General features: G+C 37.9%; 1 protein-coding gene across 1 annotated transcript; it reads left to right on the forward strand.

Annotated features, from left to right (window-relative positions):
* Positions 1-5,926: 5,926 nt before the first annotated feature.
* LOC148195053 (phosphatidate phosphatase PAH1-like) lies at positions 5,927-23,596 on the forward strand. The gene is made up of 11 exons (XM_088093841.1): positions 5,927-6,318; positions 6,501-8,090; positions 8,191-8,771; positions 8,852-8,925; positions 10,179-10,263; positions 11,770-11,856; positions 15,650-15,722; positions 22,584-22,627; positions 22,741-22,869; positions 22,954-23,052; positions 23,142-23,596. The coding sequence occupies exons 2-11, from the start codon at positions 6,644-6,646 to the stop codon at positions 23,193-23,195; spliced, it is 2,673 nt and encodes an 890-aa protein (XP_087949967.1). The 5' UTR covers positions 5,927-6,318; positions 6,501-6,643; the 3' UTR covers positions 23,196-23,596.
* The last annotated feature ends 1,455 nt before the right edge of the window (positions 23,597-25,051 follow it).

Raw genomic sequence — 25,051 nt, forward strand, 5'->3', positions numbered from 1 at the left:
ATGAAGAAATAATACCGTAAATTTTTACTGAATTTATGGTCCCCAATTATCATTCAAAATTTATTTATTCTCAACGGGAACATTGATATTTGTATATTGAGAAACATAGAACACGGGCACACGATAATTAAATTATAATTCCAACCTTTTTCTTATCTGTTTTTTTTTTTTACCTAAAGCACGTGGTCAACCGTGGATATTTAAAAATTCATAAAATTACTAAACAAGTTACACTAGTGCAAAAAGGGCTTTAGACGTCCATTCTTTTGGCCTTTTAACGTTCGACCTACCTCCGACGTCTTTGTGGGTGACGTTACTCAGACATCGGGGTAGACATCGGACGTGTATATAGACGTCCGATGTGTCAGCCCCGACGCCTCTGTAGACGTCCGGCGCCTCTCTCCCCCGACGTCTCCTCAGACGTTCGACGCCTCCTCCCCCCCGACGTCTACACAGACGTCCAGGCTCCTCCCCCCGACGACCATATGCCTGAATGGTTTTGTGCTAGGGTTGGCGTTGGACGTCGGGTTGTGCACTGGCGGACGTTTATAGACGTCGAACAGTGCACTAACAGACGTCTACTGGGCGTTTTTTTTTAAATTATTTTATTTTTGCAATAAAATCACACCTGAAAAGCAGAAAATTGTCCCAAAACAATTTTGCAATAATATATATATATATATATATATATATATATATATATATATATATGCGTTTCATATAAAGAAAATTCTGCTTAATGTAAAATATAATCCACTGCCAAAACTATCAAGATAAAACTTAAACTAAAACTAAGCAATGTTCAACAACTAATAAAACTATTCCTAACTCCATCTTTGCAGAAGATAAGCGGTCCACTCCTGCCTTATCTGCCTAATTGTGTCCTCTGGTATAGGAGATGTACTCTTGAAGCGCTACAAAATTCAAGAAAGATTCATTATGGTTTCATATATGTTTGAAGATGAATTTGATTTGTAATGTATTCAAGGTATACATCATTACCTCATTCCAGTCATCTGTAATGACAGCTCGAATGATGGTCTTAATCCAACACATCACATAGAAGCCACATTCCCATGAATCTAGCTGCTGGTTACACTAAAATGACAAACTAAATAGTTAAGAATTTAGATCATTCAATAACATAGAAAATGAATTAGAACTATAAATGACTTAGCATTTTGTTCAACGTATTGCAAGAACTTCAAAACACCCTTATCATATTCTTCACTGATGCGACGTTCATTCATCCAGCTTCGATCCATACTATGTTCGTAAAATCATCAGTTGAAGTTTTTTAACTCTCACAAGGTTAGACCCTACCCATTCAAAAAAATTAATTTTCATAATTTGCTAAGACACATGCATTAAAGTCTACATCATAAAATTGATAAGATTTCGACAGCATTTCGCATTGGTCTCTGAAATACACGAAATGAGAGTAGTCAACGATGACCACAATCAAATATGCATCCGGAGAACAACACAAATACTGAACCAAAATTTTATCAATCTTATCCATAAACTCCAATTGACATGTTATTGCAAATTATGAAAATTAATTTTCTCAAACTGTCCAATCGGACAATTCAAAATTTAACACAAATGATTAAAAGATTAATCGTTTGTGTTAAATTTTAAACAGGAACTAAGTGTCACTCAATGATTTGATACTTATATACTAACATATCACAATTATAATAACACAACTAATACATGCATATTCAAAAGCCAATAACACATGCATACCTTAGAGTAAAAAACATGCATACAAAAAACCTTTATCAATGAACAAGCTAACCTGAAAAGTAGATTCCAAATGAAAGGGAGGGAAATCGAGGAGGGAACGGCGTAAAACGTAGCCCAAAAACAGTCAAAGAAGCTGCCCAAGAACACGCAAGAGACTGCACCAAAACGCACCGAAAACGATTTTTAATCGGTTCAAATCAAAGATATTTCATCACAGGGCAATGTAATCGGATTGAAAGTAAATTTAAACGGTCCAAAAGAGAGAAAACGCACCTGGAAAAGCAATGCCGCAAAGAGAGTTCGCGGGGAAGACGATGAACAGTGAGCGCAACTGCTCGCGGGTTCGCGTTTTTAGTATTAATACTATTAGACGTCCGGTACTCTAGGGCCCCGACGTTTATAATATTATAGACGTCGGGGTCGTCACTAATATGACGTCTTTGGGGATTTAAAATTGATATTCGCGGGGGGTTTTAGACGTCCGTGGAAGGGGCCCGGACGTCTATAATATTATAGACGTTTGTCCCCCTCCACAACAGATGTTTAAGAAGCTGAACAAATGAATGTTTCAACTCCCCCTATCAGCCCCTTAAACGTCCCTAGTGGAGGGGGCGGACGTCTATAATATTATAGACGTCCGGCCCCCCATATCGGACGTTTAGGGTGCTGACAGGGAGGGGTCTAGGATAGACGTTCGTTCCCCTCCACAACGGACGTCTAAGAGGCTGAACAAATGAACGTTTCAACTCCCCCTATCAGCCCCTTAAACGTCCGTTGGGGAGGGGGACGGACGTCTATAATTATAGACGTCCGTCCCCCTCCCCAACGGACGTTTAAGGGGCTGAAGACAATTAATTCTTCAACCACCCTGTCAGCACCCTAAACGTCCGTTGTAGAGGGGGCCAGACGTCTATAATATTATAGACGTCCGTCCCCCTCCCCAACGGACGTTTAAGGGGCTGATAGGGGGAGTTGAAACGTTCATTTGTTCAGCCTCTTAGACGTCCGTTGTGGAGGGGAACGAACGTCTATCCTAGACCCCTCCCACGGACGTCTATAATATTATAGACGTCCGTCCCCCTCCCCCCACAACGGACGTCTAGAGTTTCACTTATTTACGAATATGTCACCGGTCAATTATTTACGTTGGGACTTTTGTGGACGGACGTCTATAAGAGGACGTTGAAAGCCAATTCTGCACTAGTGTTAATAATAAGGAATACTGCGAAAAGAGAAAATTGAGAATAAACCTTGACTACGTATAATTTAATGTGATGATGGTTAAGTCATGGATGTTTATAAATTGCATTAATTTGTCTAGATATGAAGATATTATAGATTGTTTAAAGACAAGTTAGTATATAATTTAATTTATTTCAAATCTATATTTTGATAAAAATATTATGTGTTAAAATAAATATTATTTTTTTATATATCATCGATTTTATTATTTTATTCAGTGTAAAAACTTTTAATTCATACTTAAATTCTTAATATTATGCTGATATTTAATATTTTAACTTGAATTAATTTCATATATTTATGAATATTTAAATCCAATGTGAGTTTAACTACTTGGCATTATTATGATGATGATGATGAGTGCCGTAAGAATTAAAATAAATTCATCTACTTTTGTTTGAATAAATTAACCTTTTCATACTAGAAAAATACATAAAATAAATTATTTTTATGTAACAAATTTATCTAGTGTTCTTAGTGGAATCCGAAGCATGAATTTTTGTATAAGTGGCAAAATACAAGTGGTTACTTAATGCTTCTAATGGTTGATTCAATTGAATAAAAGAGTTTTAGGATTATTGATGTATGGTATTAAAAGATATTATAACGTAATCAAATTATCGAGATTTAGTTACATATTATATTATGTTAATATATGATAGTTTTACTATTAAATATATCTTAGAATATTATTTAATCACTTTCGATCAATAATATTGAATGAGCCTTATTGGACCATGCTATTTAGTATATTTGTTGGGTTGAGTACGTAAGTCCCACAAACTCATAAGTTTGATTATTTTTCTCAATCTCTATGACTTGTTCCTATGAAACCAAGATCAAAAACATTAAGGATAAGAAATAGAATTGTTTGATTTGATTTGTTCTTAATAGCCATGAGATGATCATTTTAAGGTGATCCTTTTGTTGACGGATGCTCCTATTATACTCGTAGTCTTTTGAATGATGAAAACCAACTATGTAGCATCTACATTGGGAATTCAAGTATTGTATACATCATTAGTCTAATCTTTTGTAGGAACTACCCATAATAACGACCTTACAAAATGAATCTATTTATCATAAAGGGATGTGTTGTTCATGACTCTACTTCACCTCAATTGTTATTTGAACAAGTAAAGTTATGTCTTGGTCGGAGAGGGAATAACATTTCTCGGTATGTGGTCGTCTTTGACTTTGAAGAAGGATTGATTATATGACTTTGCAGGAGGATTGATTGTCTGACTGAGCTGTGAGTGGTCGTCTTTGACCATGAATGTTGTCTTGAACGCTTTAGAGATCAAGATTTATTTTCGGCGTTTGTGGTTGCCAGAGTGATTAGGCAGTTCCCAAATGTTTGGATTTTAGACTCCTTTTGGAATGTTTGGATCAAGATTACTCGTACTTCATCCTCTTTCAACTGAGTTTCTTCTCGTACCTTATATGTATAAGGTTGATCATTTATAAATCTAACAACGCTCAAACATCAGGGATTTGATGAACATCATGATTGAGACCGATTTGTAAGTTATCATCATTTTGAGTTTCTTTATCTTTGAGTTGGAGTATTAGACTCTCAAAAGACATATTTGTCTTTTTGTCAAAAAAAAAAATTGAAGTTTTAATAAGAACGAGATTTTGATGAGAGAGGAGAGATCCACCACTTTAGCCACCTTTAAAAAGAAACTATTTTTTTATTGACCTTATGCATTATTCTTAATGCCTTTGAAATAATTTTTAAATGACTTTTCATTTGAACTTATGTGTTATTATTAACATCTCTTAAAAATCTCTGGAATGACTTTTTACTCGAGCTTATTATCTCTTAAATTTGGACAAGATAAAAAAATAGTTTCCTTATTATTGTGGTTGTCAAATGTTCTTATCAAGATCTAGAGTGTAAACTTTTGTATAGGTGAAACGATCTAAGTGGTGACTTAAATGCTCCTGATGGTTGGAATCAAATTTTTCGTTGTCAAGAGTTGAAGATCCACCATTCTGACACTTAAGTTAATAAGAAAGCTTTATGATATATGAATATAATAAAAAACGTGTATTTTTTATGAAATATTATATGTATCTATAGGATTTATGAATCTTATAAATTATGTTATAAAAATAAAAAATATCAAAAAAATATCAAATAATATCAATAAATATAATAACTTATTATTTATGTGTTAAATTAACGTAATGATAAGAATAATACTATATTTTATCTAATTAATATATATTTTATTAATATATGATATTAAAAAATATTATAACATAATTAAATTATCGAAATTTAATTACATTTTTATTAATATATAATAATTAAACTAATCAATATTTCTTAAAATATTATTTAATCACTCTAGATAAATAATATTAAATGAACGTTAGATGAAGTTGATATATTTGGTGCCTTGGATATATTAATCATGTATATTTGATTTTAACGTAAAATCTTTTTCGTTTAACTTATTTAAAAGTTAAGATGCATGTACTTTTGTTCATAAAGAAAAAATGAATGTATATTCTGCTTTTGTTTCCCTTATGGAAATATCTATCAAAACACCCACGAGTACAACTTGATTTTAAACTAAATTTAATAAGCTTATATATTAAGAATAAAACTTCAAATTATATTTTGATTCGATTGTACTTTATTTTTACTTTATATTTGATAAATATATATTTGCAACATGGAAATATGTTTTTAATGTTAATTATTTTAAAATATATTTCATAAGTAGTTCTTAATTCTAATTTTATATTTTAAATTCTTTCATTCATTTGCTTATCATTAAATAAATCTTATATTATTTGGTTAAATGTTGATGGAATCATATTCAAGTTCAAATAAATAATTAAATGAAAATATAAAAAATACCCAAAATAAATTTTTTAAATCAAGAGTGAAACCTATGTTAAACAAACCATGGAGGGTGTTCGGTGTTGTGATTCGTCCATGCTGAATCACAAAAACGAACGAAAATGACGAAAACCCCCCGCGCAGGATTCGTTTTTTATGCATTATCCTAGAAGGTAATTCTGGTAATATGGCTGCGAAAATGGAGTAATTGAGGATTTTCGTGTTGGGAGTAACTATTTAAGGTGTGGAGTGAGAAGGGTTGTTTCTGAAACCGGGATATTTCTTTCTGGATTCCAAATCCTCCACAAGTTCAAACTTTGAACCCTCCATGTAAACGTTCACAACGACCTAGGACAAGGAGGTGGAGGATTCACAGCATCATTAGATAGAAATAAAACAGAAGGGGAGAAAAACTTGAATCGCCATCAGTTTTTGAGTCCACTGATTTTTTATTTTCTTTTTCTGAATCTGTAAGTACCACCCTCTTTTATATTGATTATTCTGTTTCCAACTATGGATTTTAAGTCACCCCTTCATTATTCTCTTAATGGGTGGGAAAAGTCCTTTTTTTGTGTGCATTAAATTAGTCATGGTGTTTTTTTTTTTTTAATTTGTTATTTTTTAAATAAATTTTATTTATGTTTGCATGCAGTGGTGTTGTTGATCAGGAAGCGTAATGCTAATCAGTGGGAAGAGACAAGAGTAGGGGGAAGGATTTATGTAAGACGTTGGGGTTACATTCTGAGGTCTGTTTTGTTTTTTGACCACTCTCTCTCTCTGAGAAAGAGAAAAAATATGAATGTGGTAGGAAAAGTTGGAAGCTTGATATCTCAAGGTGTGTACTCAGTTGCAACCCCTTTTCACCCCTTTGGTGGAGCTGTTGATGTGATTGTTGTTCAGCAACAAGATGGGACATTTCGGAGTACGCCTTGGTATGTTCGGTTTGGTAAATTTCAGGGTGTTCTCAAAGGTGCGGAAAAGTATGTTAAGATAAATGTTAATGGTGTTGAGGCCAATTTTCATATGTGTCTTGACAACTCAGGGGAGGCTTATTTCTTGAAGGAGGTGGATGATGATAAAGTGATCGATTCAATTGAGGTTGTTCAAGATTCCATTGACAAAAAGAATGGCTATTTTGGTAATGTTCATAGACTTGATCATAGCATCTCGGATTCTGGGGTTCTGAAGTTGAAAGAACAGTGTGATTCCTTAGTTGTGCATGCGCCTCAAATTCAAAGGTCAGAATCTGATGTTGATAGAAGATTTTACGAATTCCCAGATGATCGATCTTCTTTAGAAGATTCAGTTGAGTTGTCAGAATACGACTCTAATTCATTCGGGAGCCTAGAGGGAGACAATTTAGCAGAGTCACAGGGTGCACATCCTGAGATGGTCTTGGTGAGTGTTGATGGTCATATATTAATGGCCCCTATCTCAGAAACAGAGCAAACTGAGGAGAATGTGCACTTAAAAACTCCTCAATTTCACCTGGGACCAGGTGAAGAGACTGACTTATGTGAAGGCAATGGAGAGATTGGTGAAAATGCTTGGGCTACTGATTATATTAGTCAGCTAGATGCTCAAACAACTAATGTCCATCCTAGATGTTGTAACATTAATGGTGACGATAATACTTTTAAGCACTTACACGAAGTTTGTCAAAGAGAGGAGGCACATATTAGTCAGACACAGGAAAACTTAGAGATTAAAAATCCGGAGGTGAAAACTGATTCAGAAGTGGCTGCATCTGGTATCAATAGGGAGAATGTTTTCAAAAGCTGTTTGGAGCTGCAACATTTTGGTCAGCAGGCTGGAAATGCTGCCGATTTACAAGATACAGGTTCTCCATTGGGGATTCAAAATTCAGCAGATCAATCTAATGGAAGTTGTTTTGTAGTTAATGAAGATGAACAAGGGAGGATTGTGCAACCTAAAAGTGGCGATGAGTTATCACCTCCTGGTTGTTGTATTTCTTCTAATGGTTATGGATATCCAAAATCAGAATTGGAAATTCAAGAGGTTGAGAAAAATGCATCTGGAGAAATTGAAATTGATCCTGGCTATCGTTCAGTTACTACCGAAACAGAACAGAATAATGAACATGTTGTCAAGTCAGTGACAAATAATACGGGAGATGAGAGTCAACAAGCCCCTTCACTCAAAGATGTCAGGGTTACATGTGAGGTAGTCGATCCTCAAACAGAAACTTCAAATAAAGGGGATCAAAGCCACTTGGGTTTGGGTAAGACCAGTGCTGCAAATGGCTTGCACTTGGATTCTTCAATTATTTATTTAATATTAATGCACTGTTTATTTATTTTTATTTAACTATTAATTTGAAGGATTTGAGATTTCACTTTGTGGTCATGAACTTAAGCTGGGGATGGGTTCAGTAGCTGCTGCTGAAGTGTTTGAAGCACATCGCATATCTTCGGTTGACTTCACAAGTTCTGCTCCTTCAATAATTAAAAATCCAAATCTTATTATCAAGTTTAAAGAGAGGTACATGACGTGGGAAAAGGCTTCTCCTCTTGTCCTTGGAATGGCTGTTTATGGTTTAGATTTGCCTGTTGAGCCCAAAGATACGGTTCCTGTGGAACAGGATCAAGCATTGAAGTCTAGGGATAATGATCTAGGATCATCTTCGGCTGGGCGCAGATGGAGACTGTGGCCTATTCCTTTCCGAAAGGTCAAAACATTTGACCATACTAATAGCAATACATCAAATGAGGAGGTGTTTCTTGATTCTGAGTCTGGATCTTTTGCAGACCAAACTCCAACATCCAGTACCCAGGGATCTCCTGGAAAGCAATTTCTAAGAACAAATGTTCCCACTAATGAGCAGATAGCATCCTTAAACCTCAAAGATGGTCAAAATTTGGTAACATTCAGTTTCTCTACAAGGGTTCTCGGTACACAACAGGTTGACATTTATTCACTAACTTCTAAACATTCATTTATTGACATTTTTTGTTTAAGAGAGAAGTTTTAATTGCATTACAGGTTGATGCTCATATCTATTTATGGAAGTGGAATGCAAGAATTGTTATTTCAGACGTTGATGGAACTATTACCAAGTAAGGCTGCTAATAATGCTTTTTAGGCTACAAGTATTGTTTTAACTTGACCTGACATAGACTCTACTTCAATATTGTTATTTTTCTTTACAACTTCTGTTTGGATTAAATTAGATGTAGATGAAATCCATGTTGTCCATAATGCAAACTTTGGTAATTGTTGATGCTAATTAGACTGTTACAAAGTGAAAGGCAACGGAGAAGAATGGGGCAGGATCTGCTTTGAAGTGTGAAATTTCATATTTGTAGTTGTTCCTCGTCTTGGATTCAGGCTTTCTATAAGCTTATGGTGCATTAAAGGACTTTTAGTCTGAAGCATCTGTCATTAGCTTGTGCACATACTATGTAAAATTATGTTGCTGATCCTTTGACTAAACCTTGTAGAGAATGGACTTCGTTTCTTTACATTTTTAGATTGTCTCCCTGTGATGGTAGTGATAGAAACTGCATCATATGCAAAAAGGGTAGATAGAGAGAGAAAAAAATTATGCTTATTGATCAATCCCTTATCTGGGACAATGACTTTAAGGAGAAGATAAAATCTGAATGGGTAGCTGGTTAGTTACACTTTTTACAAAGCCTCATTAACTGTGGTGACTGTTCAATAATTGGACCTAACTCTATTTCTCCTTTGGTACTGCTTCTTCATAGGAGGCCTTACAGATTGCACAACATTCAAAATTTTTTGTTACCCATACCCAACTTGTCTTTGTAATGATAGATTAGGGCTGTGCAAAAAAAAGTTAAATTAAACCTAACCACTCTTGAAAATTGCGGACAATACGCATAGTATTTAAGCCTAACTAGTTCAATTCTTTACTAATGGTTTGGTTATCTGGTTTTAAAAACTGATTATAAATAAAACTAATTCTAAATCAGTTTTGGACCATTTTAAAAATAAGTTTTGGTTTTAAAAACTGTTTTGGAATTAAAACCCAGTTTTGTTCGTAAACTGGTTAAATAATTTGAATCTGGTTTGGTCAAAAACCAAACTAGTTTTTAAAAAATAGAGTTGCTTGATTTAAAATCCAATCTATATACTCTGTTTTATGTTGAATTTGGTTTTCGTTTTATGTACAAAATCATGTACACCCCAGGGCTATAATGTTCGTTCATGACAAAATGATGTTAAACACGATTGCATTTCCTCTTACGATTAGACAAACATGTCTGAATGCAGAGGGAATATAAGTCAGTTACACTATAATTTCAGAACCACAATAAAAAAAGGCTTATATTTTCTTTCCTTTTAGGTCTGATGTTTTGGGGCAGTTCATGCCTTTAGTTGGCAAAGATTGGACGCAATCTGGAGTGGCCAGGCTTTTCTGTGCCATTAAGGTATGTATATTTTTTTTTATTTGTACAGATCTAACATGTTTACTTAAATTTTGGTAGGATTGTTATGGCAAAAATTGAAAGAGGTAAATGGAAACAGATCTTCATAGGATATTTATGTAATAAGATTATTGTACAGTGGAATGTGTAATTAAATTTCAAAATCTTGTTGCTAGTTCTTTCATTTGTGTCTCTTAACATAGATGTGTACATTATTCCTAAATTTGGCTTGAGTTTGTACAACTGATGAGGGACTCTTATTAGAGACAGAAAACAAAATTCAGTTGCTAGGCCTAGGTAACTTCTATTTACCTCTTGGGTATTCTATTTTAAGGATGAATTGAACTGTGGTCTAGATATTCTCATTGCATCTGCAGTAATTTAAAGTTCACTCTCTTTGGTTATGTTTGTTTTATAGATCTTATGTAAATGTAAATATATATGCGCTCATAAATTTATGGGTTTAATAAAAGGAACTAAACCTTCCTCCTTTTAGCCAGGACTTGATATTGCTCCGTAAATGAGGCTGAGGCCTGGTCAAACATTTTTTGTTCAATCAACAAACGTAGTCCATAGGAAGGTGGTGACTAGTGTGACAGTCTACTTTCATTACCTGTTGTAAATAGCGCTTTATTGGGTTAAAAGTATCTTTAGGGTCTCCATATTGATTAAGATAAAATATCTTTAGAAACTTTCTATTTTTTTCTGCATGTTTTGTTTCTTTATTTTAAATAGATTAATTTTTACAAATAGAGAAACTGAGAATGTAATTGGTGCTAGTGTTATCAACACATTTTTTTTTCCTGTGTACTTTAAAGTTTACCATACATCGTTTACTTTCTTTTACTATTTCACTTTGCATTTTATAAATATTTTTACTAATAACTTATGATTACATAGCTACAAATGTTTAGTTTATCTAAATTTTGTATCAAGGATCATTAACATAATACCACATGATTCTGTGATTGGATTTTTTAGTTTTATTTCTACGAAAATTATTAAATTGGGTAAGTGTCCTGGACTTACACTTGAATTAACCCTTCCTTTATTATTAGTATTATTATAATTATGATTATGCAATTTAGGACTAGGATTCCTTACGTTATAGGAGAAGTAAATAAAATAAATTGAATAAAACTTATACAATTTAAAATCAACTTATCCATCTCAATTTTTGAACAACTCTTTCATCTAACTCCTCTAAAAGTAGAGGTGTGTAAGTTAATTTTCATTTATGGGAAAAGTTTGTTTCATTTTACTTTTGTACTTTTTTATTCTACGAGTGCTTTTTGATATGTTTATCCTAATTGCCCCAGATTTCTGCTTGCCTTTGTTTCCATTGGAATGAAAATGTAAACAAATTTAATGGTTATCAACATAACTTTGCGATCTGTCTAATGTAAAATGCAGTCTAGCAAGCATGGTGTTATGGTGAAGCCTATTGTCTTGTCAATTTATATATCTAGGAGATTAATTTCTAAATACTTTATCTGTATTTTATGTTAGGAAAATGGATACCAGCTACTTTTTCTGAGTGCCCGTGCCATTGTCCAGGCATATCTAACTAGAAATTTCTTGTTCAACCTGAAACAGGTATTTAAAGTTTTCCTGTGCTTTTTAAGTATTTGTATCAACATATGATTTGTTTTTTCAACGTTAAGATTATGTTGCATTAACTAATTAGTTTTTAGTTTTTGTGGAGGAGTATCAGTCTTGGTTTAATATATCGACTTGACATTACTTAGCTGCATATTTGGCTACTCGATTAAGATACCATTTCAAGGTTGCCACAGAAAAAAGTGGCATTAAGGTACCATGGGATTTAAAAATGATGTGGCGGGAGGTGCTAAAAAATGTATTTTTGAAGGAATTTGCATTAGAAAAAGAAGATAGCAGTAAAATCTTCTCTGTGGTAAAGCAAAATGTTTACACTTGTGATTATCGCTCTTTAACCCTGTCGAACACAAAATATTAAATAACATGGATCATGTATTGTTAGGACTTGGAAAGTATATGAAAGGAGAGAGAGAGTAGAAAAATAAGGAAGAGTACCTTACTGCTGAGTAGTAAAATGGGGCGGGAAAAGTGTCTATATAAGAGACCTATTTTGTAGTTTCAGTTAGGGAGTTACTACTTGCATTGTATAGACCGGTTTTGAACCTGGTGAGGTAGGTTAAGCTCCCGGATTCTGGATTGTATTCTTGGTTCTTTTGCTGTGAATATCATACGTTTCTTTACTCATTCTTTAGTGTGATTCTTGGGTGTGATTCTTGGAGTGTGATTAGAGAGTGAGCGTGTTAGGCTTCTAACCCAGATTCCTAACAAAGTGGTCCAATTCTGGATTCTGGATTGTATTCTTGGTTCTTTTGCTGTGAATATCATACGTTTCTTTACTCATTCTTCTGTGTGATTCTTGGGTGTGATTCTTGGAGTGTGATTAGAGAGTGAGCGTGTTAGGCTTCTAACCCAGATTCCTAACAAAGTGGTCCGACCTGCCGGATTCAAATCGGAGGGAGAACAAGATGGACCGGAAGTTACATGCTCTGGAGAACCGAATTGAAGGAAGAATGAACGTGGTGGAGGGACGATTGGAACATATTGAGATGGCTGTGGACGACTTCAAGGCGGAATCAACGGCGAATCGTCAAGATTCTATAGCGATGCGCAAAGATATCCAAGAACTAATGAGGATCATGGGTGCGCGAACCAAACAGATAGAGGAGAACTCCGACGGGAGCCGGGGATCAGTCAATGGCATTTGGAGGGATCGTCGGGACAACGTGGAGGGAGAGAGAGACGGAGAGCGCTGCGAAAGTCACGGCGGGTGGCGAAAACGGGTAGAATTGCCCCTTTTCAAGGGTTTTGATCCACTAAATTGGATCAATCGCGCGGAAAAAATTTTCGAAGTGCAAGGCGTCTCGGAGGAAGAGAAAGTGCGATTAGCATACATTAGTATGAAAGGGAGTGCAGGATACTGGATCCGGGCCTGGAGAACGAAGGCCAGGAACCAATCTTGGGAAGGGTTGAAGGATGCGCTGGTAATGAGGTTTGGGGTTCGAAACAGAGGGTCGGTCTTTGAGCGATTAGCAGCGACTAAACAAATGGGGACAGTGGATGAGTTCGTCCAAGAATTCGAGGTTCTAGGGGGGCAGATGAAGGGGTTGTCGGAGGAACAATTACTAGGGTATTTCCTCGCCGGCTTGCAGGAGGATATACGAAATCAAGTTCGAATACAAGATCCCCAAGCACTGATGGCCTCCATGCGAATCACCAGGGACGTGGAGGAAGCTCGCAAGGGAAATAAGGATGGGGGCTGGAACGGAAATAAAAATCCATCAGCTTGGGGGCGGAGTGTAGGCGGAGGAGGTGCGGTGGCGAGAGTCGAACCAAATCGAAGCAGTGTGGGTCCCTTTCCTTTGCCACTCAAGTGTATGACATCTGCCGTGCTTAGGCCCCTTTTTCCCTTCCCCTAATAAAAGAGTCCCCTTAGTAAACTCAAATAGGCTGCCTTAGTAGTCTCAATCAAATAGGGCGTGTAGGCCTGCCTCTTTTGTAGGTAATTCACTACCGAAGCGAAGAAAAGGCTGGATCAATAAAATAAAAGGGGGTACTACGAGCCCTCTGCCCACGCATCTCACCAGCTCGCGTGGTTCACCGGTTCCACCGACTAGACTCTTAGAGTGATTCAGTCGATACAGAGGTGCGCTTGAAGTGGGGGGTGTGCTGTCCCTATTGGGCTGGGCCCTTCCCCATAAGGCCCCACCGTCGGGGCATAAGCGCCCTCTTGCTACCCATATGCGAGGCGCCGTCTTAGCCTTCCCTGACCAGGATCACTCCCACACCTGTAGCGTTCGTGATCGGCCTACTCAACTGTGTATCGATCGAAAGGCAGGGCGGCATAGTCGCCCCCAAGGGAGTGGTTACGTCCAGTATGTCCCCCCCTTCTTCCCGACATGCTATGGTGCCCCTCGGGTCAGTCAAGAGGGAAGGACCCCAGGGCGGGACGCCGGACAGGACCGGGATGACCGGGGGTAGGGACAACAAGGGGAGGGGCGTCAGAAACTTACCCTACCCAGAGTTCTTGAAGAGACGAAGCTTGTGAGTGGTGATATTGGGTGAGGATGAAGAGGAGGATATGGAAGAGACTGACGCGGACATGAACCAGAGGCAGATGGAACTTTCCTCGTTCTCTGTAGGAGGATTAACACAGCCTAGGAAGATGAAGTTGCAAGGAGAGATAAAGGGGAGAATCGTGCTCGTATTGATCGACAGTGGCGCAAGCCAAAAGTTCATATCGTAAGGGGTGGTCGAGGAGCTGGGTTTGGAGGTAGAGGCAACCAGGCTGTATCATGTAAGCCTGGGGGATGGACAGAAGAGGAGGACCCAGGGGCTATGCAGGGGGGTAATACTGAAAATGGGGAAGGTTGAGGTTGAAGAACAGTTTTATCTTTTCGAACTAGGCGGAGTAGAGGCGATATTAGGGGTGGAATGGCTAACGAAATTGGGGGAAGTAACGACCAATTGGGGGAACCTCACCATGGCCTTCAAGCAGGGAGAAAAAGAGGTGGTGATCCAACGGGATCCAACATTGGCTAAAGAGGTGACCATAATGTTGGAAGCTAATAGAAGGCAGGAAGAATGGAAGTCCTTGGAGGAGGAATTGCCACCACCCAAGCCGCCAGACCTAAATTGGAAGGCAGTAGCTAGTGGGGTTCCTTCATATGATAACATGAGAATGAAGAGGAGCCATGAGATCAAGCTTCCCGGTTTCAACCTTGAGGACAAGGTTGTTCCGCAGCGGGGAGTAATGTTAGGACTTGGAAAGTATATGAAAGGAGAGAGAGAGTAGAAAAATAAGGAAGAGTACCTTACTGCTGAGTAGTAAAATGGGGCGGGAAAAGTGTTTATATAAGAGACCTATTTTGTAGTTTCAGTTAGGGAGTTACTACTTGCATTGTATAGACCGGTTTTGAACCTGGTGAGGGAGGTTAAGCTCCCGGATTCTGGATTTTATTATTGGTTCTTTTGTTGTGAATATCATAGGTTTCTTTATTCATTCTTGTGTGTGATTCTTGGAGTGTGATTAGAGAGTGAGCGTGTTAGGCTTCTAACCCAGATTCCTAACATGTATCTGGTCTGAACCAGAAAGATGCATCTCTGACCTGTCTCATATCAAGAGGGCTGATCCCTTTTTTGGCAATTATGTTATCATTTTCTTACACCTCTTCATGTCTCTGTATGTTAGGGAGACGAAAGAATCAGTAAATATTTCCATATTATACTCCCTTTTTATTATTATATTTGTTTCTTTTTGTCCTGAAATTTCTTGACGAAGACATGGTCACTGTAATAATAATTAAGCTGCATAAACATTGCGTGTGTGCAGGATGGAAAAACATTACCAAATGGACCTGTTGTTATCTCACCTGATGGATTGTTTCCCTCACTTTACCGAGAAGGTGGGGACATTTCTAACCAGAGATTAGCTGTGATGGATGCTGTAATTTCTGTTTATGCAGTTTGGTTGTTAGCTATGTAATTAATATTTCATTTTCGACAACTTGTGCTTTTTGTTTGATAATTCTATCTTTACGAACTCTGAATTTCATGTAATTTTAGTGTTTTTTTTGGAAACTGTTAGGTTTTCTGTAATCACAGAAAGTAAAGGGCGTTATTCGTCCCTGAGTTTACTGGATAGAAGAAAAACTCGTACACAAAGGAGTCTACTCCTTTCACACTGAAAATTGTCCAGTTTGTTACTAAGAAAAATCCTCCTTTCCTTTCTAACAGAGGCCTAATTTAAGGAAGGAGATTGATAGGTTCAAGGGGAAGGTTTATACTAGAAGGAATAAAAACTGACAGACAATTATAACTCTCTGAGGGGTAGTTTTGTTGTCTCAGATAAAAGTCTGCATTGGCAGTTTTTTAGCAGTTTTTTATCTTGTTTTTGTAAGTTTTGTAAATCTAGGGAAGTGGAGGGTCTGGTTCTCTCGAATAACCAGAAGTTGTATGTTTGTTTCAGTTTCTCCATTTGGAGAAAACTTAGTGTATTGTTGGAATAAAAATATACAGTCTTAAGCTTGTTTTGTATAGGTCTGTAATACCTATCATTTGGTATCAGAGCCTCATTCATGGTGAAGTGGGGGCATATTGAAGGTTATTGATAGGATGATGAGGGTGTATGTTAGGAGAAAGAAGAGTATGTGAGTAGTTAGTTGCATTAGCTGGCCTAACTGTCTGATAGTTAGAAAAGGGGAACACTTATTGTGTATAAATAGTTAAGGGGAATAAGGGGAGGGGGATTGGACAGTTAGTAGTTTCTAAAACAGGATTTGGTTATCCTTGTTGGGGAAGGTTAAGCTTCCTTTGTTCTTCCTATTCTTGCATTCTTTCTTGAAAGTCAATAATATCAGAGGTTATACAGACTTTCTGTACTGTTTTCGAGAGTTGTTGAGTGAGAGATAGGAATTCTTTAACAAGAAACCTATCAATTTGGTCCGACCTGCCGGATCCCAAATTTTGCGAGAAGTGAACGAAGATGGAGAACCATACCGATGCGAGACTGGAGGCAATTGAGATCACGATGGAGGGAATGAAGGCTGAGTCAGCGGCTGTACGACGAGACTTGCAGCAAATTATGAGGGTCTTGGGTACGAGCGTTAATCCACCGGAGGGGAGTTCTGATGACAGTTCGGTGAACGACAACAGACACCGAGTCGTGGGGGAAAATGAGAATGGAGGGAATGGAAACAGAGGCGAGGAACAAAAGCCGTGGCGGAAAAGGATTGAATTGCCGACATTCGATGGAGACGAGCCTTTGAGTTGGCTCAACAGAGCGGAAAGGTTTTTCGACATTCAGAAGGTGATGAGCGATGAAGACAAAGTGGAAATCGCGTATGTGAGTATGGAGGGAAGCGCAGCGTACTGGTTTACGTTCTGGAGACAGAAAGCAAGAAATCGCTCCTGGGACGGTTTGAAGGCCGCGATGATCAACCGGTTCGGTGGGGGATTCAGAGGAACGGTGTTCGAAAGGTTGGCGTCGTTGAGACAGGAGGGCACGGTGGAGGAATTTGTGCGCACCTTTGAGGTATTGACTGGACAGACGAGGGGCATTCCGGAGGAGCAAGTACTCGGATATTTCCTCGCCGGACTGCGGGAGGACATAAAGGGGCAGGTTCGAATCCAGAACCCGCGGGATTTAATGGAGGCAATGAGGGTCGCTCGGGACGTGGAGGATGCGATGGTGAGAGCGCAAGGGGGTTTTGCGAGTGGGTTCAGAATGAACCCTGTAGGGGCGCGATCATCGGGAGGAGTGATACGAACAGACCCGATTCGTAATCCGGCAAACCAAGGAGGCCGAGTGGAGACGGCGGGAAATGCGAGAAGAGATGGGGGTATCGCGAACGCGAATACGAGACCGAATATTGCGGGTGGGAACGATAACCGTGGAAGAATGGTGAGAAACCTACCATATCCGGAGTTTCTCAAGAGAAGCAAGGAGGGTCGTTGCTTCCGGTGCGGTGGCCCATTCGCGCCCGGCCATCGTTGTGATGATAAGAGTTTGAGGGTATTATTGTTAGCGGAAGACGAGGAGGAGGAAGTGGGAGAAGAACCCGAAACCCAAGGAGAGAAGCTCTTGGAGTTATCGGCCTGTTCTGCAGAAAGGCTAACGTTGGCCAGAACGCTAAAATTGACGGGGATGATCGGAGAAAGGAGGGTGGTGGTGCTGATAGACAGCGGCGCCAGTCACAACTACATAGGCCGGAAGCTGACGGAGGAATTAGCATTGAAGGTGACGGACACCCCGGCGTACTGCGTGAGTTTGGGTGATGGCCATCGGAGAATGACGCGGGGCCGGTGTGAGAAGGTGACGGTGAAGCTGGAGGAAGTCGATGTGGAGGAAGATTTTTACGTCTTTGAGCTGGGGGGTGTAGATGTAATTTTGGGAGTTGCATGGCTGGCCAAACTAGGAGAAGTAAGCACCAATTGGGGAAAAATGACTATGGTTTATAAAGTGGGGGACAAGAAGATACGTATAAGGGGCGATCCATCATTATCGAGACAGGTGGTGAATGCTAAGAGCTTGCTTAAACTAGTGGAAGCTGACTCAGGGGCTGTGGTTTGGAATCTGTGCAAAGTGGAGGAGGAAAACTGCAGTGAGTGGGATAGTGATGTGACGGAAGAGCAGAAAAAACAATTACAGGCGGTGTTACAGGCGCACTATTCCGTTTTCCGTGAATTTCAGGGGCTGCCTCCAAACCGAAACAGAGAACACCGCATCCAACTAAAAGAGGGAGTAGACCCCATAAATGTGAGGCCATATCGCTACCCTCACCTCATGAAGGGGGAGATTGAGAAGCAGGTGGAAGATATGTTGAAGGCAGGCATCATTCGTCCGAGCACGAGCCCATTCTCTAGTCCGGTCATCTTGGTGAAGAAGAAGGATGGGAGTTGGAGATTCTGTGTAGATTACCGGGCCCTAAATAAAGCAACTGTCCCCGATAAGTTTCCTATCCCCGTGATAGAAGAATTGCTAGATGAGCTGACCGGTGCACGTTACTTTTCGAAAATTGATTTAAAATCTGGATATCACCAGATTAGAATGGAGGAAGGGGATGTGCCCAAGACTGCTTTCCGCACTCACCTCGGCCATTTCGAGTTCCTTGTTATGCCATTTGGGCTCACCAATGCCCCTGCTACTTTCCAGAGTACGATGAATGAGCTATTGCGGAAGTATATTAGGAAATGGGTGTTAGTTTTTTTTGATGATATCCTTGTTTACAGTTCCACATGGGAAGACCACTTGCTGCATTTAGACGGAGTGCTACGGGTGCTAGAGGAGAATGGATGGGTGGCCAACCAAAAGAAATGTGAGTTTGGAAGAAGGAGGATCCAATATTTAGGCCATCAAATCTCAGAACAGGGGGTGGAGATGGATGGTGATAAGACGAAAGCCGTGGTGGGATGGGGAGAGCCGAGGAGCTTGAAGGCATTAAGGGGTTTCTTGGGGTTAACGGGTTACTATAGAAGATTCGTGGCGGGATATGGAAAATTGGCCAGACCGTTGACGGAGCTATTGAAGAAGGGTAAGTTTGACTGGTCCGAGCAAGCAAAACACGCGATGGATACGTTGAAGGCTGCGATAACCTCAGCTCCCGTGTTAGCTTTGCCAAACTTTGAACAAGAGTTTCACATCGAGTGTGATGCCTCTGGAGGTGGGGTGGGAGCTGTGTTGACCCAGAATAAGAGACCGATAGCTTTTTTTAGCAAGGCTTTGTCTACGGCTTCTCTAAGTAAGTCAATTTATGAGAAAGAATTAATGGCTCTCGTTTTAGCCATTCAGCACTGGAGACCTTACTTGGTGGGGAGGAAATTTACCGTGCACACTGACCAGCGCAGTTTGAAATACTTGATGGAACAGAGAATTACCACTCAAAGTCAGCAAAACTGGTTGGCAAAATTAATGGGATATGACTTTGAGATCGTATATAAAAAGGGAAGTACCAATAAGGCTACTGATGCCCTCTCGAGGAGAGATGAAGGAGAGAGGGAAGAAAGAGAATTACAGCTCATTTCCAGACCCTTTTGGCAGGATTTTAACGACATCCTGCGAGAGGTAGAGGAGGACGTGACATTGCAGAAAGTGATTGCTGATCTGAAACAGGATTCAAACTCTCATGGAGCTTACACTTTAGAAAATGAAAGATTGCATTACAAAGGCCGGATGGTGATATCGTCCAGTTCAGTTTGGATACCAAAGTTACTTGATGAATTCCATGTAACCAAAACTGGGGGGCACTCGGGAGTCTATCGTACATATAGGAGGATAGCCCAATCTTTGTATTGGGTGGGGATGAAGAAGACAATCACTGAATTTGTGGCGAGTTGTGCAGTATGCCAGCAGCATAAGTACTTGGCAGCAAATCCTCAAGGGCTACTGCAACCCCTACCCATTCCGCAAGCTGTTTGGGAGGAAATCAGCTTGGATTTCATAGTAAGATTACCTAAATCCCAGGGGTATGATGCCATTATGGTAGTGGTGGACAGGTTGAGTAAATACGCGCATTTTATAGCATTGAAACACCCATATTCTGCTAAAACCGTAGCTGATGTGTTCACCAAAGAGATCATCAGGCTACATGGGATTCCGGTTTCTATGGTGAGTGATAGAGATCCCTTATTTCTGAGTATTTTCTGGAAGGAATTATTCAAGATGCAGGGAACACAGCTCAAAATGAGCACGGCGTATCATCCAGAGACGGATGGGCAAACTGAGGTGGTTAACCGCATTGTTGAAGGATATTTGCGGTGCTTTTGCTCTGAACAACCAAAGAGCTGGTATGCTATGCTTCCTTGGGCTGAGTTTTGGTATAACACGAGTTATCAAGGAGCTGCAAGATGCACGCCGTTTGAAGTTGTATATGGGAGAGCACCTCCCTCATTTAGCCGGTTCATTCCGGGGGAAACACCAGTGGAGGCAGTGGCGCAGGATTTGATGACAAGAGATGAAGCCCTCAAACAGTTAAAGTATCACTTGAATCGGGCTCAGGAATTAATGAAGCAGCAAGCAGATAAGAAGAGGAGGGAGATAGATATAAAAGTAGGAGATTGGGTGTACTTGAAGATTAGACCACACCGTCAATCTTCAATGCCAACTAGACTACACCCAAAACTCTCGGCACGTTATTTTGGGCCCTACAAGGTGTTACAGCAGGTGGGGAGTGTAGCTTTTCGATTGGAGTTACCTGAATCTGCCAGGATTCATTCAGTGTTTCATGTGGCGCAGTTAAAGAAAGCGGTGGGGGACCATGGGATTGAAAAGATGTTGCCAGAGGAGTTGCAAGCTGACGGTCCTGCTTTTTGGCCAGCAAGAATTTTGGAGCGTAGGCAAATTCAAAAAGAAGATGAAGTATGTCACCAAGTTCTGGTAGAATGGCAGACAGGGGGAAAAGAAGGAGCAACTTGGGAAGATCAAACCACAATCCAGGAACAGTTTCCAGAATTTAACCTTGAGGACAAGGTTATGGATGGAGGGGGGGGGGGGGGGGGGGTAATGATAGGATGATGAGGGTGTATGTTAGGAGAAAGAAGAGTATGTGAGTAGTTAGTTGCATTAGCTGGCCTAACTGTCTGACAGTTAGAAAAGGGGAACACTTATTGTGTATAAATAGTTAAGGGGAATAAGGGGAGGGGGATTGGACAGTTAGTAGTTTCTAAAACAGGATTTGGTTATCCTTGTTGGGGAAGGTTAAGCTTCCTTTGTTCTTCCTATTCTTGCATTCTTTCTTGAAAGTCAATAATATCAGAGGTTATACAGACTTTCTGTACTGTTTTCGAGAGTTGTTGAGTGAGAGATAGGAATTCTTTAACAAGAAACCTATCAGTTATGGTCAACACAAGAATGAAGGCAAGATGGGATGAGTTGAAGAAGATCGTAACAAGAATACGAGAATAATCGTCGTTTTCTTCCAAATGGAGAAACTGAAACAAACATATAACTTCTGGTTATTCGAGACAACCAGACCCTCCACTTCCCTAGATTGACAGAACTTCCAAAAACAAGATAAAAAACTGCTAAAAAATTACCCATGCAGACTTTATAAAAGTATGCTTTATAAAAGTATGAGACAGCAAAACTACCCCTCAGACATTTATAATTGTCTGTCAATTTTTATTCCTTCTAGTATAAACCTTCCCCTTGAACCTATCAATGCTTGCAACTAAACGAACTAACTATTACAGAAAACCTAACTGTTAGGTCAAAGAATAAAATAGGTTTAATTCCTACTTTTACTTCTCTTCCTATAATACACTTTTAAAGTCCTATTTGTATCTTGTTGTCTATCAGAAGCACCCAAAATTAACTCATCTTGCTGACATACATTTTTATTTAAAATCTTTATTGAGATAATCTGTACACATTCCAATTATATTCAGCTTTTCAAAATCAAGTCTACTCAATTTTACCACAAACAAGCTCATAGTTCTTTTGCCACCCAAAAAAGGGAGCATACTATCTGTTATAATTGCAAAAATAGGACACAGGATCTGGAGCATGAAATTCTGAAATTGAACTTTTTTCTGAGTTGTTTTAAGATTCATGAACTCGGATAAACTGAAGTGACTGCATATACCTTGAGCTCGGACTTATCTATTGATGAATGACATAATTCTTAAACATACCCAATCTCCTTTGCTTTAGCATTTGTGAGAACTATTGACAACCTGCTATTCATTATATGTTTATTATGACTTGTCCCTTTTATCCTTGGAGGTGGATTTTTGTGTCTGACGTTATGTTGCATGTTTACTGATGGAAGTGATACGAAGGGCACCGCATGAATTCAAGATTGCTTGTTTAGAGGTAAATGCCAGAACACAAAACCATGTCACTATGATGTTTAACGTGAAATGTTATTGGAAGACATGTTCTTATGAACAATGTAATATATATGATCTAAAACTATTGTTTCACAGGATATCAAAAAGCTTTTCCCTTCTGACTATAACCCATTCTACGCCGGATTTGGAAATAGAGATACAGATGAGCTGAGTTACAGAAAGATTGGCATCCCGAAGGGCAAAATATTTATTATTAACCCCAAGGTGTGTATGCTGGACTCATATTTTGTAACGATCGTATTGACTTTAGTTCTTGTTAACCAACTAAAATGCCTATGAAAATAACAGGGTGAGGTAGCTATTAGTCACCGAATTGGTGCAAAGTCATATACATCATTACACACTCTTGTGAATGACATGTTTCCACCAACTTCTTTGGTCGAGCAGGTAACAAATCAGCTCCTACTCCCGTTAGTTGAATAGAATCTAAACTTTACTACTAATAAAATTAACTTTTGACTTCTGAAAAACCACAGGAGGACTACAACTCATGGAACTATTGGAAAACCCCATTGCCAGATTTAGATTAGTTCATTGCCTAAGATATTCAGTTCCTTTTGATAAGGATCCATTGGAATGGAAGTTGAAACATCCTAGATGTCAAGCGAAAACCAGAAATTCCTCCTACGCAAGACCATAATTGATCGGCGAATATCCTTCTATACTTGTTTCATGTCCTTGCTGTTCATTTTGATCTGCATTAAATCCTGATTCATTATAATCCTCCAATCAACAGGAATTGTACAACATTTGGTTCAGTTGTTATGCTGTACTACACCTAGTTTACTTTTCAATTTTCATTGGGGGTCATCAGGGAATAATGTCATAGATGCTTACCAAAGAAGCTTCTCTGGCTCAAATTGTGGGTTGGGTGGATGAGGTGTATAAACACTAAGTATTTCATGCCATGATATGGAGCTTTAAGTCTCAATTCTTAGCCTGATATTAATGTTTATCTTTAGCTAAGTGCTGAGTTTGGATTTTCATGCCATGATATGAAGCTTCAAGTCTTAACCTGGTTTTGATGTTTATCATGATTCACTCTATCATGCATAAAAACAATAAATGTTTAAATCTTATATATGAAGAAATTTTACTTTCGCGGTATCAATTTTCGTAATAATCATTTTGCGTTGTACATTTGCACAATATTTCAATATCTAAGTGATATTGTCCAAACAATAATACTGATAAATATAGTAATATTAACAAAAGGTTTTTCTTGTTTTCTTCAAATCGTAATTTTGTTCTAATCTTTAAGTAGAGACGATTAGACTTTTTTTTTTAAATAAATTATTTTTAATCCAATATTTGAAGTTGAAATTTTAAATTTCAATTCTCTATAGGAGTTTTGATATTGTTTCAATGTTGTGCTTTTAAAATATAATGATATATTGATTTTAATATTATAAAATATATTAAATTATTTTTTAATATACCAAGATCGATATATTTTAGAAACATAGCAAATGGACAATACCAATCATATACAAGAAATATGAGTTAGTGTGTCAAAAATATGGATAAAATAAAACTTCCATAGTATCAGGTGTATTATTGGCGTTATTTATGAATATTTATAGGCATATTTTGATGATACGTAATATATTTGATTAGGTGTAGATTATTAAAGTACCACTTCAAATTTAATCCGAAAATCACATGTAGAGTATCTGTGATACTGAAACTAGGTTTCACACAAAAAAATATTCATTACGTATTAAAATGATAATATATATGCTCAACCAACAATCATGTGAAAAAATTAATAAAAATTCTCATCGTACAATTGATTTATTACCACATGTATATTAATGTTGAGCATGAAACATTACAAAAACTCTAATTTAATATTATTTGTGATATAGTGATTTGTTAATTACTTTTTATTATATTTATCATTTATCTTTTAAAATAATAAAATTTAATATAACAAATAAAAAATATTATTTATATAAATCTTAAGATAATTATTTTAAACCTGATTAATTCATCATTTTAATATTTTATTGAGTTTTATTTTGTATAATTGGAATTATGGTTTTTTTTTCTAGTTGTAAAAATTTATTGAATTTAAATTTTCTTAATGATATTATGTTTTAAAAATTTTAAATTTTTTATTCGCATTGTGCATCCCAAACTGGGATCTTATATTTTCATCTTTAATTTAATTTTTTTTTTATATTTGCAGGTGGATATTTAATCTTGCATGTAGACTTCGATAAAAGGTTAGCCTCTTTGATTCAATTTTATAGAATTTATATTTTAGATTTGTGTTCGTTGTTGTGCATCAGATCTTTAGAATTTGGGTCGAATTCTGTCTAAATAAGGGACAGTGATAAATTTTTTTTAAGTGATATGAGTTTGAAGATAAATTTTCAATAAG

Source organism: Vigna umbellata, chromosome 7 (genome assembly GCF_029865625.1).
Source record: "Vigna umbellata cultivar VRB3 chromosome 7, Vumbellata_1.0, whole genome shotgun sequence".
NCBI classification, from domain to species: domain Eukaryota; kingdom Viridiplantae; phylum Streptophyta; class Magnoliopsida; order Fabales; family Fabaceae; genus Vigna; species Vigna umbellata.